The sequence below is a fragment of the Heliangelus exortis genome, chromosome 4 (assembly GCF_036169615.1).
Source record: "Heliangelus exortis chromosome 4, bHelExo1.hap1, whole genome shotgun sequence".
In the NCBI taxonomy this organism is placed as follows: Eukaryota; Metazoa; Chordata; class Aves; order Apodiformes; family Trochilidae; genus Heliangelus; species Heliangelus exortis.
Window position 1 is genome coordinate 36,450,314 of NC_092425.1, and position 18,091 is coordinate 36,468,404.

Consider the following 18,091-nt stretch of genomic DNA (forward strand, 5'->3'; position numbering starts at 1 on the left):
ATATTTTTTGAACCTGAAAGACGGGAAGGTAAATTCACAGCACCCCAAACAGGATCAGACTTTAACCAAGCAACTAACTATGGGTGCACTGTGCTGCATTTTACCTTTGTGTGCTCATTCATTCCACATCCTAAATGTTTTTTCTACTGTGCAAAAGGGATCTTCCCTGTGTGCCCTTAGGGCTACATAACAAGAGGAGAAAAATCAAAAGAAGAAGCGAGAATCATGCCCTTTTTCAAAATGAACAAAAATGAAACAAGAAAAAATGGCCTACTGGGTATATTTGCAAAAAGTGCCTCAACGAATAAATGACAGCAAATCTGGGCAAGATTTTCTTACAATGCCTACATGGTAAATGGCAGCTGTCATAGTTCTTCCTGCATGACTTCTTACAAGGCTTTGAAATCGCATCTTTTCAATGAGAGAATGGAAATCAGTGTGGATCTCCATCGCTGTTAGCTGTTTATAGAAGGTGTATCTACAGATTTTTTAATTTTTCATTTCAGATGTCTGATATTTGCCTTTTTATTTTGGATACAGGAGACAGTAATTTGTTTTTGCAAGGCTACATAAGAGTAGCAGAAGTAGAAGAAAGAGATACATAAGGAATTAAATAATTTTCATAACTACTTTGATGTGACGATAAAAATTATTTCATTATAGAGAGATATTTTTTAAAAAGTTGGCTCAATATTTTTACTTCAGCATTACATATTACTGCAAAGAGTGTGGTGATTGGAAGACATCTTTTCCAATTTCTTAGATAGTTTTATATTATAGCACTGTATCTTTTCCTACAGTCACTATTTACCCAGTACAGCAGATTTTCTCTTAAAACATACAAAAAATTGCCCAGATTTCAGGTTGATTTTGTATCTTTAATGCTAACACAGTCTCTAGGATCATGCAAATATTTAAATACTATATGACATGTTACTTTGGTAAACATTTCAAGCTGTCATTGAAGAGGATTACATCCTGGATAAATTTAAAGATTATTTAAGACCTTTATCGTATACTTGTAGTTTGACGTAATATAAACATTCTTTGCTTAGATAAATTAATTAGCTCCACATGAAAAAAAAACATGTGGTCTTAAATGTTATTCACTGCATACCCAGTATGGTCTGATCAACATTTCTTTCATTCTTTAAACTATGTTGGAAAGGGAACTGAATTAGATACATACCTCTCAGTATTGTTTAAAATATCTACCCCAATTTTTAAAAAACTTAATCTCTACATCATTGCTTATCACAGCATTCAGATAGTGAACATTAGTTTTATATTTGAACAATGCTAATATTCTACGTATATTAATTCAGAAAATCTTAAGTACCTAATTTTTCAGCAGAATATTATGTTAAAGTGGTGTTGGTTTTTTTCCTTTTTTCCATTCATTGAAATTGATGTGAAAATTTTACCACTGACTTCATCTGGCAAGGATGACCTTTTTAGACCACTAAATATTGCAATCATTCAAAAATGCAGAAGATACTTAATTTTTGTAAAAAAGTAAGAAAGATTACCATTAAAAAGGTTTGTATTACATGACCATAATAAAGATATTAAGCCATCACTGGAAAAGTTATTCTGTCATATATATGAGTTCCAAAGATAAAAATCTCACAGAACACCAGGTTTACTGACAGACAACCAACAATTCATCAATGTCACAATTAGATGCAATATTGAACCCACAGTACATTATACTTGGCTTTATACCAGAAAGTTAACAATAGGCTTGCTATTCTATAATTTCAACTTTGAAAAAATCAAATTTAGCTGTCAAATTCACTCACTCATAGGAAACACCAACTATTGCCTTATAATAAAAACTTTACCAACAGCACCTCACATATGCTTTAGTTTCTTTGGACATATAGACACTATCTATTGCAAATCTAGCTTCTTTAGAATATTAAAAAATCAGAAAAACTCAAAACCCAACAAAAAACCTTGCGCTGCTCCCCCCTCCAAGGAGCTGTGATTTTCCAAGTGTGATTCAAACTACCACGAAGTAATTCACTTGAACATAGTCTTTCACTTCTCTTAATGCAGAGAAGCCAGAAAAAATGTGACTTTTTGACTGACAGAGAAAATATTTCAGGAATGTGTCCTGTGCCTCAGATCCCTTGGGAACTGCAGCGCTTTGCTCATTACAGTAACTATTTACAGGTCAGAGGTCACTGATGATAATTTTGTTACCTTTAACCTCCCTGATGGCCACTTTGAGACAGTGAGAAAAAGTATTCGAAAGCGTATTGCAATACTAACCTTCAGTGGAGGAAAAAAGATCTTTTCCTACACACATACATCTACACACGCACAATTCAAAATGTTAAGGCGAAAAGCAGTTGATGTGGAGATGATGAAATATCACAGCATGTAATAGTAGTGTTTGCTAACAAAGTGCCTCGCTGAAAACAGCCAGATTGACAAATATAGAGAGTACATTGTTCCTTAAACAGAGTCTGAAAGACCAAATTGATGTCAGAGGACATAACAAAGGCAATACTGAAAATGTTCAGCACTTCAGCAGTGATGGCTAATTTACAAATTAATTGCTTTCATTAATATTGCCCTTCCCCATTTTAAAAAGGGAATATATTCTTTTCAGTATCTGCCACCTGCTTTTTTTCACTTTTTTTTTTTTTTTTTTAATTGTTTTTAATGGCTGTCTTACTGAGTAAAGGAGTATCTCTGCCTCTCCACATCTTTTTTACCATTTTGTAGCACGTCGCAGTGGATTATTTTAAGACATCTTTTCACTAGACCATCCTGACACCAGGCTGCAGCTCGTAGATAAGCTTTTACATTAGTACTCCCCAGACACTGAGCTCTGGCTACAAGTAAAAGATACAGGAATACTTACAGCACTTCCAGGTCGCGCAGAGCCCTGAACGCCCCATCTTCAATACAGCTGATCTGGTTGTAATCCAGCTGCCTGTTAAACAGATTAGGAAGGAATTTGTAAGGGAGACGAGCGCTGGCAGCCTTGGGTGCAAAAAAAAAAAAAGAAAAAAAGCTGGGGAAGGGCTGGCAGAGCGAGGCCAGGCTAACCAAAACCCTCCTGCACACAGGCTGCTAGGCTGGAGCCCCTCACACCGCACGCCGGCCTGGATGCTGCCACAGAAATCCCTTTTTTGTTCTGAACTGTCTGCGCCAAGCAGCAGCGCTGGGGAAAGCTCCAGTAAATAATAACTGCGCCTTATATTAAATGCCAAAGGAATGCAATTTCATTACATCAAGAAAAGCTATCCATTAAAAGCTCTCAGCGTCATCTTGCTGAAACAATTTCATTAAGGTAAAGGACGGTAAATCACTTAATGTCACACGCATCCCCTCGGTGACCTAACAGAATCCATTTATCAGAGCAGCCCAGCTGCATGTTAATTCCCCCCGCTGTGGCAGGGACCGGTGAGAGACACCACTTCCAGGGGTCTCTCTGCCTCTCTGCACGCCTGGACCAGGTGGGAGGTGCAGGGTGGTTGTGGGGGGGGATTTAGAATAATCACCTCCTAAAATATTTCTGTCTATAGAAATAACAGCGCCCGAGGTATTTGCATCCTTGGTTACTTATCTCCTTTAATTTTGCTCCAAACGAAACTAGGATTTCAGCTGTAACCTTCAGTGTGTGGTTTTCTACGTACTTTGTGCTCTCTGCAATTACACGCAGATAGGATGTTGTAACAGAGCACTCAAACTCTGGACATAAAACTCAGCAATCCACGCCATGCATTATTCATCTTGAAGTATTAAGTTACGGAAAAAAAAATTAAATTCATTTCTCTGAAAAATATTATTAACTTTTCAATTCAAAACATTGCTACAGCACACACTGCCCAATTAGAAAAGTCTCTGGAAATTAAGAACCACACAAATGGAAAATCCCAGTTTCTTTGCTGATAAAAGGTTCTCCTAGAAATACTGCCTCAAGTTTTACGCATTTCAGGCCATGACTTGCAAAGCAAAGACGATGTAACCTCACTTTAAACAACCAGAACATCTCCAAGCCAATAACTTGGCACTGTCAGATAATATATATGAGTAAATGTGTGTGAACAATAATAAGAAAATGAACAAAATGCAAATGAACTCTGCCCTTCCGTCTTCAATTATATGTCAGCTAGCAGAGCTAATGAGGCTTTCACTAAAGCATTTTCTGTGATTCTTCTGAATCTGTAACATTTCCCTTTATTAATAAATCATCACACCCACTGTTGAATGTTATGTACAAACTTCTATAAAGTTCTTCTAGTTTCACCCACATTTTTCATCCGAATTACTACTACACAGGAATAAAATGCTATCACAACTGTAAGAGTGTTTCTGCGTACTGAAAGCTAAATGCAAACTATAATTTCCTGAATATGATCTTTAATCATCTTGGCGCAATGTTACAGCACCAGTGCTGCAGTGTTGGAATATTTAAGTATACTTTCTCAGGCTCTTTCAATTTTTACTAATGAATTTCATTTAACAATTAAGTTAATAGCCTTTTTATTTTAAAGAGGTAAAATATATACACAGTACAATTCTCTAACCTCTTGAACAATTTATCAAAGCTATTTAAATTAGTACAATGGCATGAAATGTTACCCTTGACACAATACAAAAGAGGAATTGTCTCCAGACAAATTGGAAAAATCTTTTAATGCCATCAAATTTGCCTAATGCAGTCTGCAGGTTAATCTGTAAAAGGGTGAGCTGCATGTTTGCCCATATCTTATTATCCTTAGCTGTCAATGCATAAATCAGTGCTGACACAGCTTCTTCTAAATCATCCACATTATACACAAAGGAAAATCTTTTAGCAGGAGAGAAAGCACTTGAGCAAATCTTGTCCTGCACAAACTGAAAGGCAGATTTCTTCCACTAGACTGGCAGCAGTTCTTCCTTATGCACCCAAAACTTTTGGACTTCTTCATCTAGTGAGTCACCTTAACCACTACCTTAATGAAGGGTGAGTTGTTTTCACTTAAATCTTCTTACCTGCAAGGTTACTTTGCACTGAACTAATTAGCTGGTTTTGGTTTGGAGGAAGGAAATTTTGTGGACGGAAGAGAAGAAATATTCCCTAGTTTTATAAAAAATTGTCTTTGAAAGATACTGTCTTCTTTATGTTGTAGATGATCTTCCATCAGTTACAACCATGATATAAAATGATCAGACACACACCATGAAGAACATGATATATATTTTTTAAGCCATGAAAGGTACACGACTTTGAAGACTGTGTGCATGCCTTGAATAACAATTTATGGTATTTGTGTTAAGGAAAAATATCCACCGCATATATAACCCGACCAGAAAGTTAGACACTATTTCACAACCACAATATCATTAACTGTGATATCCTTCTAATGGTGCCCTTCTAATGGATGTATGGAAGCAGTCTGAATTCTTTTGGATAAGACCTGTTATTGATAGCAAGTTATGCGAGTGCTGTGACCTAAGTCATATGCACAAATACTAGAGAAAAAAAGGACATATTTATCTAATTTTAAGTTATGCTTCAAATTTTTTTTCAGCATAATGACTTTCAAAATCATGCATAAAAATCTACAATGCTATGATGAAATTTTTCTCACTGATGTTATTAAGCATACCAATAATCCTTACTCCATTTTTAAAAGCTTTTTTTTTCCCCCTGTGAGTTTCTTTCTTAATTTACAGCTATTAAAACACCCTGAGAAAAAACTTGATCAGACATGGACCAGCAGCTCTGGGCCATCCTCATCCTTCCCTCTCCCCAGCCTCCCCCTCAGCTTCTCCACTCTCTCTCCATGACCATGTTGGGTCTTTTCTCTGTGGGATCTCTCCATCCCTTTGGAAAGTCACTATTCCCTTTTGCCACTCTTTCCACAAAGCAGTGGATAACCTTTGGCAGTGTCATTCCTGTGAAGCTCACAAAACACTGAGCTACAGCCATTACATTAAGAATCTTTCCATTGTAACAGAGAATTCATTATGTTTTTCACCTGCATCTGCCACATTACCTGGGTAGTTCATATACCTACTGATCTACTGCTATTTAAAATGTTAACTTTTATCTGAGCTCAGCTGTAAGTACTGGTAAGAACTATATAAAAAGCATTGAACTTTTAAGAACATGTGCTTTAAAATGTTTTTTATTTAGTGTTTTTGCTGATACATCTTACACTGTAGAAACATTCTGCTAACTTACATTTTCTTCCCTTTTAGCATATGTTGTCTACCAGATAATGATAAATAAACATCTAAAAATAAATCACTTTATCCTACAGAAGAGCAGTTAATGACTAACAGAATAAGTTGCATACATTTGAAAACTGCTACTCTCACACTGAAAAAATCCACTGTTATCTGAGAGAGAAAACCTAATTTATTCATTTTTAGGGGCTATGCTAAATGTTGGGAAGCATCATTCAATCTGTTTGCTTTACATGCTCTTCATGGCTTGAGGACACTCCGTGGTCCCACGGAAGAGAGACACCATGGAGCTTTTCCTTCTCCTTTGTTCAGGAATGATTATACTCACCCTATGTATGAAATTGGTAAACATTCTTTAAAGTAATAGAAAAAGACAGAAACCTTTCTAGATCCCTGGAATAGCTTCCTCCATGGTGAAACTTGTGGAATTTTTTTCTAATTTTAGCACATTGTATACAGGATTTCATATAATTAACATTATTCCTTGGTAGAATAACAGAGCACACACTATCACTCTAAGACTTTTTTTGCAATATTCCCTGTTCTTAATGTTTCCTTGTATTTCTTACAATAGAACTAGGTTATGTTTCCTATTTCTCAATTCCCTTCTCAGTTTCAAGAGGAATTAAAAATTGCAGAGGCCTTATTTGAGAAAGATGCAAACATAATGTAAAAAAATGTTATATTTTTACCAAAATTAAAACTGGTAATTTTTTCCTATGACTATTACTATTTATTGCAATTAGCCCTACATTTGGAATTCAAGTGCTTTTTCCTACTTTATGTTTATTTTGCTCATTAATTTATGGTTTTTGTTAATTTTTTTCTGTAAAATATTTTGAATGGACTGTTTTTTTTCTTAAAATACACAATATACCAAATGATTAATCTTTTCCTTTTATCCCAAAATTAAAATGCAAGATTTTTAATACTTCCAAGTAAAGCACAATTGCTGAATAAATTAGAGGGAAAGCAAGAACAGATCTATGGTTCAATTGCTACATCCCCTGACAATTTCTAGCACCCTGTTTGGTTAAACCCAAAAGTATATTCCAGGAGCAAAATAAAAAAAAACCCCAAACCTATCAACAAATCTCCTCACATGTGACTTTAACACTAAACAGAAGCATAAACTAATGCTACCTAAAATTCAGATCTTCAAAGAGAATTTCTATTATTCTGAGTACCTGACATAGGCAAATAAAATGTAAGGATAAAACTTAATCCAAGTCTTCCTACAACTGAATTTATCACTTCAGTTCAAATTAATCTATCTCAATTTACTTGATACTATCACAGGAAAATCAATGGGAAACTATTTAACCCACAGCAACATTTCATTCTTCTCCTAATAAAAACAGTGGCCATATTTTTACTAAATTCAGAAAACATGTAAAATTTCTTCTAAGTATTGGCAGTTATTATAGCACATAAAAACTCACCCTATTTCAGCTACCTAGGTTTTATTCCACTAACACTTCACGTCACTCCAATAAAATTAGATTTTTAAGGAAGCTCTTGATTCACATTCAGAGATTTCTGCTTTGAAACTCATCTTCAAAGCCAAATGCTCTCCTTGATTTGGAAACAACGAATTTAATATTTAAAAAATTAATTTGTGGACAAAAAAGAAATTGTTTTCATCAGGCTGAATTTTAAGAAAGTAGTCTGAAATGAAAATATTTTTTAAAACATTATTGAAATGGCACTTAATTAAACAGTGATAAAGAATATCCTTATTCCCAAAGACCACAAGGTCACTGACCTGTTTGTTACAAGAGTTTTAGGAAGTACTAGAAAACTATATTGATTCTTTTCATCTTTCCTGAAGAGGTATTTTTTATTTTAATAAAAATCTTAAGTATACACCAAATATTTTTCACTATCATCCTGTGAAAACCTTTCTTGATATACAGCTGAAATGCAGGTGGCTGAACAGACTAGCAGTTGAATTAAGATTCCCAGTAAGAACAAGAATGAGAAATATGCCAATTCTGAATTATTAAAGTGTATCTTAGACAAACAATGCATTTGGATTGGTACTTGCACTGATAAGCAGACACAGACACTTTCAGTTGCAGTAGAATTTTTGCATGATCTAAGCAATCAGCAAGTAGAGCATCTTCAGCAGGACTCTGTTGTGTTTCACTGGTAATAAAACTGATTATCTGAAAAAAACCTTATCGTTCGTGATGAATATTAATGTGAAATTCTGCTATGCTTTTAGTGGCATTATTTTCACAGTAGGTGTAGAAGAGGCACCAGAGCAACACCAAGTAGTATTAACCAAGGTTTTGGACAAAAGTTAGTATAAAGGGAAGGACTTTGAGTAGGAATTGGTGTCTGTATACCTCTTCACTAATTCATTTTCCCAGCCAGTTTCATCTGTGAAGCTACACTGACTCATGACCTTTATCCTTGGGGTGACAGCTACAGTGTCCCCCACTTGCTGGGAAAAAAAATGAAACCATGTAGAAACAAAGGCACCAAATGAGAGTGGTCCAAAGTAAGGCCAGACTGTGACTACTATAACAGGGAACAAGGCACTTTCAGGAGATATGATGGAAATACTTCATGAAGCTGGTGTACTCATTTCCAGCCCCTGCCAAAAAAGGGTTACATAGAGAAAAAAATGAGAAAAAATTTATATCAAACAGAAATATTCTAATTTTAACAAAAGCATCAGACTAGGGGTCAAAATGTACTTCACACAAAAAAATGAGCATAGTTGTATTGCTCTTCCAGTGCTGTTTTACACTTGTTCACTTTTTAAGCCCACTTATTTTTCCTCCTAGTAACCAGATTCAAGAAACAAGCCAGTCAAATTTATTATCTGGGCAGCTAAAGCATTTTGTTGCCATCTTAACTGCAAATAAAATTCCAGAGGTCAGGGAGATTTTAAGCATCTTTCACATCCAGCATAAATACCATATCACGAGGGTGGGTTATGAAACCACCATTTATATGTATATTAAAAGAACGTGTTTTATTTACAATTGATACAATTATGTCAATTTATTTTTAGAAAATAGTGGGTGCCACCATGGTCTCTGAAGAAGCTAACATATTTATTTATTTATTTCTCCCTGAAAAAGTAGCAAGTTTGGAGTAACTTCAGAATTGTCTTTCCAGAATTTGCATCACAATTTCTGTCAAAAATCAGCAGTTATGTATCAACACTCAGCAGCTATACTGTAAATGGATTATTCTTCAAGTCATTGCCCTTGAACAGGAAAATCAAGACTTTGAGACAGAGCAGTTAGGTTTTTTCCCCTACAATTTGATCTGTCAAAATAATGGATCCTGGGCTTCTAGTCTGGGGAACATGTACAAAATAAACTTCCCTCACTTTTTGTCACTTTTTCTGATGAACTTGTTTCACTACCAACTGGATGGTACTGCTGAGATTAAACCAGGATGCTCTTCTAAGCATTTCTGAGATGACATCCAAGTAATGCATCTGCTGTCAACTTCCACAGGAGAAGACAGACATGGACTCACTGGCTTGAACCTGCTCAGGGCCACCAAGATGGGAAGGCTGGAGGATGGGACATCTGGGGACAGGATGCAAGAGCTGTGTTTGTTCAGCCTTAAGAAGATATGGCAAAGAGTGGGGGTCTTATTACTACCTACAACTGTTTAAGAGGAAGGTATAAACAGAGCCAGAATTCTCTCATTTATAAGACAAGAGGTAAGAAACAAGTTGAAAAATGGGAAATTTCAATTAGAGATACAGTAGATGAGTGAACCTGAGGGTTTGTTTGGTTTTTATTATGGGAGTTTGGCAGGGTGCCTGGGTTGTTGCTTCTTATAATGTCTTGTTCATTTTGCTTCTTCTATCATCCACAGAACATATCCTGTGAATTTTATTAAGATGTCCAGAAGGCAAATATCATGGCCACATTTTATGGAAACTATACAGCATCCCCTGAAAAGCATCTAGAGGACCCATCAAGTAACTTAATATCAGGAAATCAAAGTAATACAGCAGCATCATTAACCCTAAAGGAAGCGATTTCCTTTGGATAATTTAAATTAACATCTGATTCCCATTGTTCTGTGAAGTACAGAAGAACACACAATAAGATATTTTCCTAAATATTCCAACTCCTGCTTAAACTGGCAATGTATTTAGGGACAATGAGATAATGGTGAGTTTCCATTCAGAAGACATATGCAATAAAGACAAGTTTTGTGTGAGATTTCTTAACTGCCTTTGAAACAGTTTACCAAGGCTGCTGTATAGGATGGTTATCAATAAATGCATTTTAAAAAACAGTGTCTGCAGTTCATATTGCAATTGATGCAATTGATCTCATCACACAAAATACATCTATAATTCACAACATGTTCTAATATGGTTTCTTTATGTACTTTCAGCTACCTCTTCTAAAAGTTTGGTTACCATCTTTAACACATTTGCCCAGCTACTGGGCAGATAGAGAAGAAAAGCTGAAATTAGAAGAAATACTGAAATATATTCATGACAGTTCTCAGTAAGTAGGTTCCTGGACCTTACATTAATTACTCAATACACACTAAATTTATCGAATCGTATGACCAAGTAGTTTGGAAAAGACCTTTAAGGCGATCAAGTCCAACAATGGCGCTAACACCACTACACAGATACAATTTGGACTTTGTAGCAATGTCATGGCCTTTAGGGATGGTTTTTTTTTTTTTTTTTTTTTTTGTTTTGTTATATTATTTTAGCTAAAGATTAGCATCCTAATTCTGAATGGAACCATCTCACAATATGTAACCATACTTACTACATTTTAAAGTACTGCCCTGACACTAGAAAATTCTCAATGATGCTGTTATTACAACCAAAGTTTCTTTGTGTAGCTCCCTCAATTTTCAAATACAGAAGATTATGCAGAGAAAGGCAGATTTCTCCTTGTAGCCAAGCTTCTTTTAGACCATGAATCATGATGGGACCAGTTCTGAATAGAAACTCACAAAACAACAATTAAACAAAGTAGCAAAGCTACTCTGAGAAGCGCATGCATATTTTTGATCATAATAGATGTGAGCATAACAATTTTTCCATTGAGAGGTAGTAGGATTTCACTGCAGGGAACAGCTGTATCATGAACATGGGAAAATAAAAAATAGCCTCACATTTCTAAATACCATATCAAGTAGGCCAAACTCATGGGCATTCTGCTAAAGCATTAAACAAGTGTCCTCATAACTCCTTTGTGTGCAGTGCTGTGGCAACAGAATGAAGCAGAGTCCATCAGACAGAAGACAGAAAGGCAGAGGGCTTCCTGTCCCATGCCCTGCACTGGGGAGATGCCATCAACAGCTTTCATTTCATCTTTTTTTTTTAACACTGGCAACATCATTTAATAAAAGACATTTCAATAGATACTACATGAAAACCTCACAATGGTCTAATACTTTCTGTTTTTATCGATGCTACATGAGACAGGAATTACATTTTTTTCCCAGCTGCATCACATTGGCAGCTCCTTAGCCTTTCTGGAACCCACTAGTTCTCTGTCTTTGTTGGCTGTTTACAAGAGAGGAGTTCTCAGCTTACAGCAGGGGTTACAGTTTTTGAGTGCATGACCTTTTATTTCCTACTCTGCAAGTTCATCACAGGTCGATCAGCTCTTTTAGTCCACTGAACTGATCTACCACTCTAAACAGAAAGTCAAAAAGTCACTGCTTTCCTTTGCCTCAAAACACATATTTCCACACTGAGGAGCTGCAGAAATTCAAAATGTGCCCATGAACCTCAGGGTCACTATCTCCAATGCAGAGCAAAGGTATCTTTTAGAAAAAGCTTATCTTACAACAGAAGAAACCTGCATAAGAAGAGTAGTCACACAAGTACAAAAATATATGCCAGCAAAACTAAATAATAGCATGATTTTTCTTTCTTCCTTTTATATAAGCAAACAAAAAGCAAGCTCTTAGACCCAAGGCAAAAATGTTTTTTTCCACGTGAAACAATGAAAGGTTTTAAATAGCCTGACATTCAAAGGTTATACTCAGGTTACCATGAGGCAAACAGTTATAACGTCTTCTTGTATTCAACTCTGTTTGAATGTTTTAGATTTCATTTAGGGTAATTTTAACATGCTCAGGATACGTTGAAGTATTTTGCCAAAATAAATGTTAAGTCTTGTCCTTCAGCGGCAACAAAAGAGCTTAGGAAAAAAAGAGGTATTATAGGATGAAAGGACAGTTTATTGACAAAGCGTTAGCATATGCAAGAGGGAGGAAAATACTTACAGATTTTTTATGTCTACTGCTCCTCGGAATGCCTTCCTTGGTATTGCTTGAATCTGATTTTCACTAAGATCACTAAGAAAAAAAATAAATTAAAATTAATATCTCCCATATATTTTTCTTTCTGTGTATAACAAAAGAACATATAAGATAATAAATTCAGCAATTACAGTTCAGTTAATGTTTCCAATGAAGCTTATTTTATTACTTCAACTGATTTGTAATTGAAGGAAAAGAAGAAGCAATCTTGGTCAAATTAGTTTACCTGCATTGCACTAAGTAGCTTCCATACAAAAGGACAATATATATGCCAAGCAAAACCAGAACCATTACATAATTTAACAGTGAAGGCCAGACTGATTTTATTTTTAAATTGATTTATTTCACTTTTTAACCCATTCCAAATCCATGCCATCAAATGTCTGAATGTATGTTCAGCTTTATGCAGGGAAGACTGAGAACCAGCCAAAAGAACAAGTAGAGAGCTGTTGAGAAACAACCATCAAGCTGTGAAATGTCTCAGATCAATATATTTCTGAATTTTGTTTCAGAGTGGGAAGAACCATATATTTTAAAAAGGTGTTGAAATCATCCTGCAGCAGGTATATAATGCTCCTTCCCCAGATCCCTGCATGACCAGCTGCACAAGGCTAACTGAAACTAGTATCTTTCCCAAAATACAAATTCTGTTTAAAATCTTATGGAGGAGTATTTATTGCTCTGAGTATAAATAAACAGCTCTCTTTATTTTTTGAAATTTAGAAATATTTTTGGCCATTACAGTTCGATATTTGAAGCAAAAACTAGAGAACTGAAGACAGTAGCAGAGAAAGGGAAAAAAAAAACCAAAACCAAACAAAAAAACAACCAAACTAGAATTCAGGGCTTTTTATGCTGTCTGCCATTAACAAGTAATGCAATGCAATAGGTGATCAAAATATTAAATTTCTTCCTTCTGTATCTGAACCGTGTGCTATTTGTAGGTTTCACTTCAGACAACCATTTGCTACCCTGGACCAAGTGTACCTACCATGCACACTGTTCACAAATAGTCTGAGAAGCTTCTAAAGGACCTGTTATATCTTAAAATTATGAAATCAGACCTTCTTTTGGAGGCCTTCAGAGATGCAGCTCTCTATAGACAATAGGGGAACACAAGGAACTACAAGGAAAAGAGGCTTGTTTCAGCATCTGAATAAAATTTAGAAACAAATCAGATGCATACAGACTGCTTCTACTACAACTATCAGCCCCTTTGCAGAGCAGTTTTGTTGTGGCTAACTGGATTTTATTTTGCCAAAAAAACCCCCCCAAAAAAAATCAGGATCTTTGTTACAAAAGCACATCAAATACAATTCAGTTCTTAACTGGAGAAGCTTTGCAATATCTTGCTTTATAGAGACATCTTTTAGTTGACCTTTTCAGAGAAAACTGTGAGGAGAAGCAATGCAAAATGGTGCATAGAAATAAGAGATTTAGCTCAGATGAAATGAATGAGCAAGAATCATTTAGTTGATTAGACATAAACAGTCTTGCTTTTGATGTATTTTTTCTCCAAAACATAATCTAGCACAAGCTTACATTTCCAGTTAAGAGTAATCACTCCTGAAGATCTCTTTTAGATTTAAGAACTAAAAAAAAACCCCAAAAACAATGTGGTGACTTTATAAAACCCCAAACTGCCCAACTTTAACAGAAACTATACAAACATATCTTATTTTCTAAATAAATATATATTTTATATCTCTGTATTCTTTTGAAAATGCTGCTATGCACATTAACAGCAACTTGGTTTTATCTAATTCACTGTTAATTTATGGAAAATAGGATTTTATTAACTAAGTCTTTCATACCGTATGCATCTAACTGTACTGCAATTCCTTGCTGAGTATATTTAGAAAGAAACCAAATTTTATTATTATTAACTGTGTGTGAAAAATGAGAATCTGTGAGCTGTGATTTAATTTTCAAGCCACCTAAGTAATCTTGAAATGGGATATGACTGCGCTGCTCTGACAATAAATTCAGTGGCAATGAATGAAAAAGCAGCCTTCAGCATTTGTTATGGTAACATGATTTAACAGCCTACTTCCTTCCAAAAAAATTCCATGGTAAGTATAAACAGCAAATATCTATATTTATCCTTCTGTTTTAATGACTAATGCATTTTACCTATATAAAAAATGTGTGCAAAGAGTTAAAGTTAGCAATACTGATATGTATCCCCAATGATCATTCTGTAACAATGTTATATACACTCATCTATATAAACCACTGCCATACTCATAAATATATACTGCAGGAGGTAATGGATAATGATGCATTACGGTTTTTATGACAGTAAAGAAAGTACCACAATTCACCATTTTATGTAATTAAAAAAAGTGCAAGATGAACAAGAACGAGACAATATACGTATTATTTTTAAAATCCAAATAAAATTATCAACAGTCAAGATCTTCCTTTCCTTGACTAAATGCAAAACTTAGCACAAATGCAAGGACTTGAAAGTAAAAGTCATTGAGCCAGGATGCTTAATAAACAATTCACTGGGGCTGTATGTGTGCACATGTACATCTGTGTGTGTGTACATGTGCAGTGGAGCAGACAAACTCATCACCTCCTAGATTTACCACTTGGTCCCCACACAGTCAGCTCCATTTCCACGTAGCCCAGGCTGCTGTGGAAGCACAGAGATTCCTGGTAATTTCAGCACATTTGAAATGCAAACTACTTGACTGCAAAGGTTCCCAACCTTGCTGTACCAGGCTCTGTCTAAAGCATCCCCCTCAATGTGGAGAGCCAAGTAAGGCTGGCAAGTGGTGTTTTCCCAAGAGGAATTGTTTTGCAATGTGTCTACTGGTCCTTGAAACTTTCTTGGAACTGTTTAGGTAAATACAAAAAGTGTAAGTAATTCATTCACTTCTTCACTGCAAAATTCTAACTCCCATTAAAAATCAGATTTTTCAACACACAATTTATGCCTACTTTTTGCAGGAAAGTTTTTAATAATTATTTATTGATTGCTTCAAGTTTTCATCCGCTCAGTCTAAAGAGGTTTCCTTATAAAACCTTGAGAGGCTTAAACAAACATTCAGCTTTTTCTTTTTGCTTGAATTACACCTACATTTTACACTCCCGACCTAGGGCTCAGTAGAAGTTGCTGTGTGGTCTTTTTTTATGATGTTTTAACTCATTACACTGTAATTCTTAGATTGCTCACAAAGTAAAAAAAAAAAAAAAAAAAAAAAAAAAAAAAAGTGAAAAGTAGCACAGAGTGCACTGTGACTTTCTAGGGAAAAAAATTTATTTTATAAGTAAACCCAGACAATTTTGCAAACCCTTACATTATATTGATTTGAATTTGCACCTTGTATTCTGCAGTGAAGAAAGGTACAAACCTTCTTTTCAGCCTGATGGTTGTTGTTTTGCTTCACTAATAACTCTGTGAACTTTACCTCTCTTTCAAAAAAAGGCAGCATTTGAATACATAGTGTAATTTATTATAGCACTTGGTACCCCTAAAGTGAAAGAGGCTCTAAGTGTTTCAATAAAGTTGAAGCCACTCAGCAACAGAGCATCCTACTCTTACACAAACAAATATGTATTTTTGAAAGAAAAAGCATGAACTCATCTTCACTTTTGACACCACCAATCTGACTGAGGCTCTTACATTGGAACAAATTATTCTCCATTATTATTACAGCAAGACCTTACATAAAAATCCAGCATACTCTGGAACAGCAGAACTGATTAAAAAATGTTTTGTATACAGCTAGAGTGAAAAAGCCAAGGTTGTTCTACAGATTCTTTTTTTTTTTTTCCTTTTTTTTAAATAAAGTGCAACGGTTGAGTAAGATCTTTTGCTTAATTCATCTTTATGCAAGTTCTAGTTGTTCTACAGGCTGCTTTTAACTAAATTGTTCCTGAATCTATTATCTCATTTTTACAGAGGTATGTTCTAAAGTCTGAAGTGGGGTACCTGGGACTCTGCCCCTTCAAGAAAACTCTCCAGTCCAACTTTGTGGGCTTCACTCATTGCAATCCCCCTGCAAGGACAGAGCACCCTCCAGCCCTTGGCCTCATATATTACCAAACAAGTGCTCATGGCCAGAACTGCCATATATGAGTTCAGTCCCTAAGTTTAAGATCTCCTCAAGCCAAAAGGCAGCACAGTAATATTGGGGTTAATATTAATATTGGGGATTTTCACACAAGAAGCCATCTGAGCAAGTGATGCTGGCAACAGCTGGCTCTTCAGAGAAGCCACCTGCGTTGCTCTCTATGCAACTGCACCATCCTTCTTCTACTGCTTTGTAACAGGTATTTTTCAGCTGAGTATATGTCAAGTGTTCTTCTGAGTCCTAATATTGTGGCTGCAAGCCCATGTTCTTAAAAACAAAACAAGACTACCAAATCTGTATATCAAACCAAGCTAAAGATACACAGGAGAAGACACAAAGATTTCTCAGTTTTTGCCCAACTGCAGTGATTCAATGAAAAATACACATGCTGCTTTTCCCCTCTGCAAGGTTAGGTCAGACACTAATAGTTGCACCTAAATAAATGTTTTTTCCCCTCAAATTAATGTAGACTATCCAAGTATTCAAAAAAAAAACCTGATAAATACCACAGCCTCTCTAAGACTGATGATCAAGGAACTCCTGGAATTATTGTACTTACATAAAATATAATTTCTTTTTAAACAAATTAAGTCAAGGCAGTTTACATGCCATGTATACTGATAATCACACGTGCTTCAGCTTTTAAACTAACTTCCAATTATTAAGAATTTGATTCTGGTATTTTCAATGACACTACATTAGAATTACTAATTTGAAAGTATTTGAAAGTAATTTGAGAGACTGCAGATTTCTGTGTTTCACAAACTGATGAATCAGGAAAAAAAAAAATAAATGAAGTAATACTTCTTAACCCCCTCTACACCCCCAGTCAGCTTTATGTTATGTATTCACTCGATGATTTATTTTTTTTCCCTTCAGAATACATTAGTAACCATAATGTATTAAGCTTTGTGGAAACAATAGAAAGACCTTGCCAAAACCCAAATCCTTTCTAAGTACCAGACTGAAATGTTACATTTCTATTTATCATATTTATGGTCAGAAGATGGGAGTATATCAGGAAAAAAACAGCAAACCCAAACCAACAAACTTAGCCTCCTGCTAACATTTAAAATTCATACCAATGTAATATAATAACCTTGCCATAGGAACCCTCAGAAACTTATATATGCTGTCTTTTTATCTGAGGATAAAGTCCTCAAGATAACCTGCTATTAATAAGCCTAACAGAGTGCTTCAGCTCTTAAAAAATGCAGACAGTACTGCATTGCAGCTATTTTATTACTCACCATATATGGTTCCCAGTTGAATATCCCATTTACCCTTAAAAGGAGTGCTAAACTTTTAATTATATAAATTGAAACACTGCATATAATATCCATATGATACACTGCTCAGGTTGTTGTACAGTTTTCTTGTGTGGCTAAACCCATTGTTTGTTCTGAAACAATAAATCTTTTGAAGATGGCAAACCTGCTTGTAAATTTAATTACTTATAATTTTATTTTCCTCTATGGTTTAACCTCCCTCTGTGTCTGACCAGCAATATCATAAATCTATACTGCCAT

The 18,091-nt window shown here is 35.3% G+C and overlaps 1 protein-coding gene across 14 annotated transcripts in view; it reads right to left on the reverse strand.

The window, feature by feature from the left end:
- Positions 1-18,091, reverse strand: part of SLIT2 (slit guidance ligand 2) — a 244,033-nt gene that overhangs the window by 89,155 nt on the left and 136,787 nt on the right. For all 14 annotated transcript variants that reach the window (XM_071743858.1, XM_071743851.1, XM_071743857.1 and 11 more), the window contains exons 5-6: positions 12,442-12,513; positions 2,876-2,947 (exon numbers count right to left, since the gene is read on the reverse strand). In XM_071743858.1, the coding sequence (XP_071599959.1) occupies positions 2,876-2,947; positions 12,442-12,513 (144 nt within the window). The remainder of the gene's footprint in view (positions 1-2,875; positions 2,948-12,441; positions 12,514-18,091) is intronic.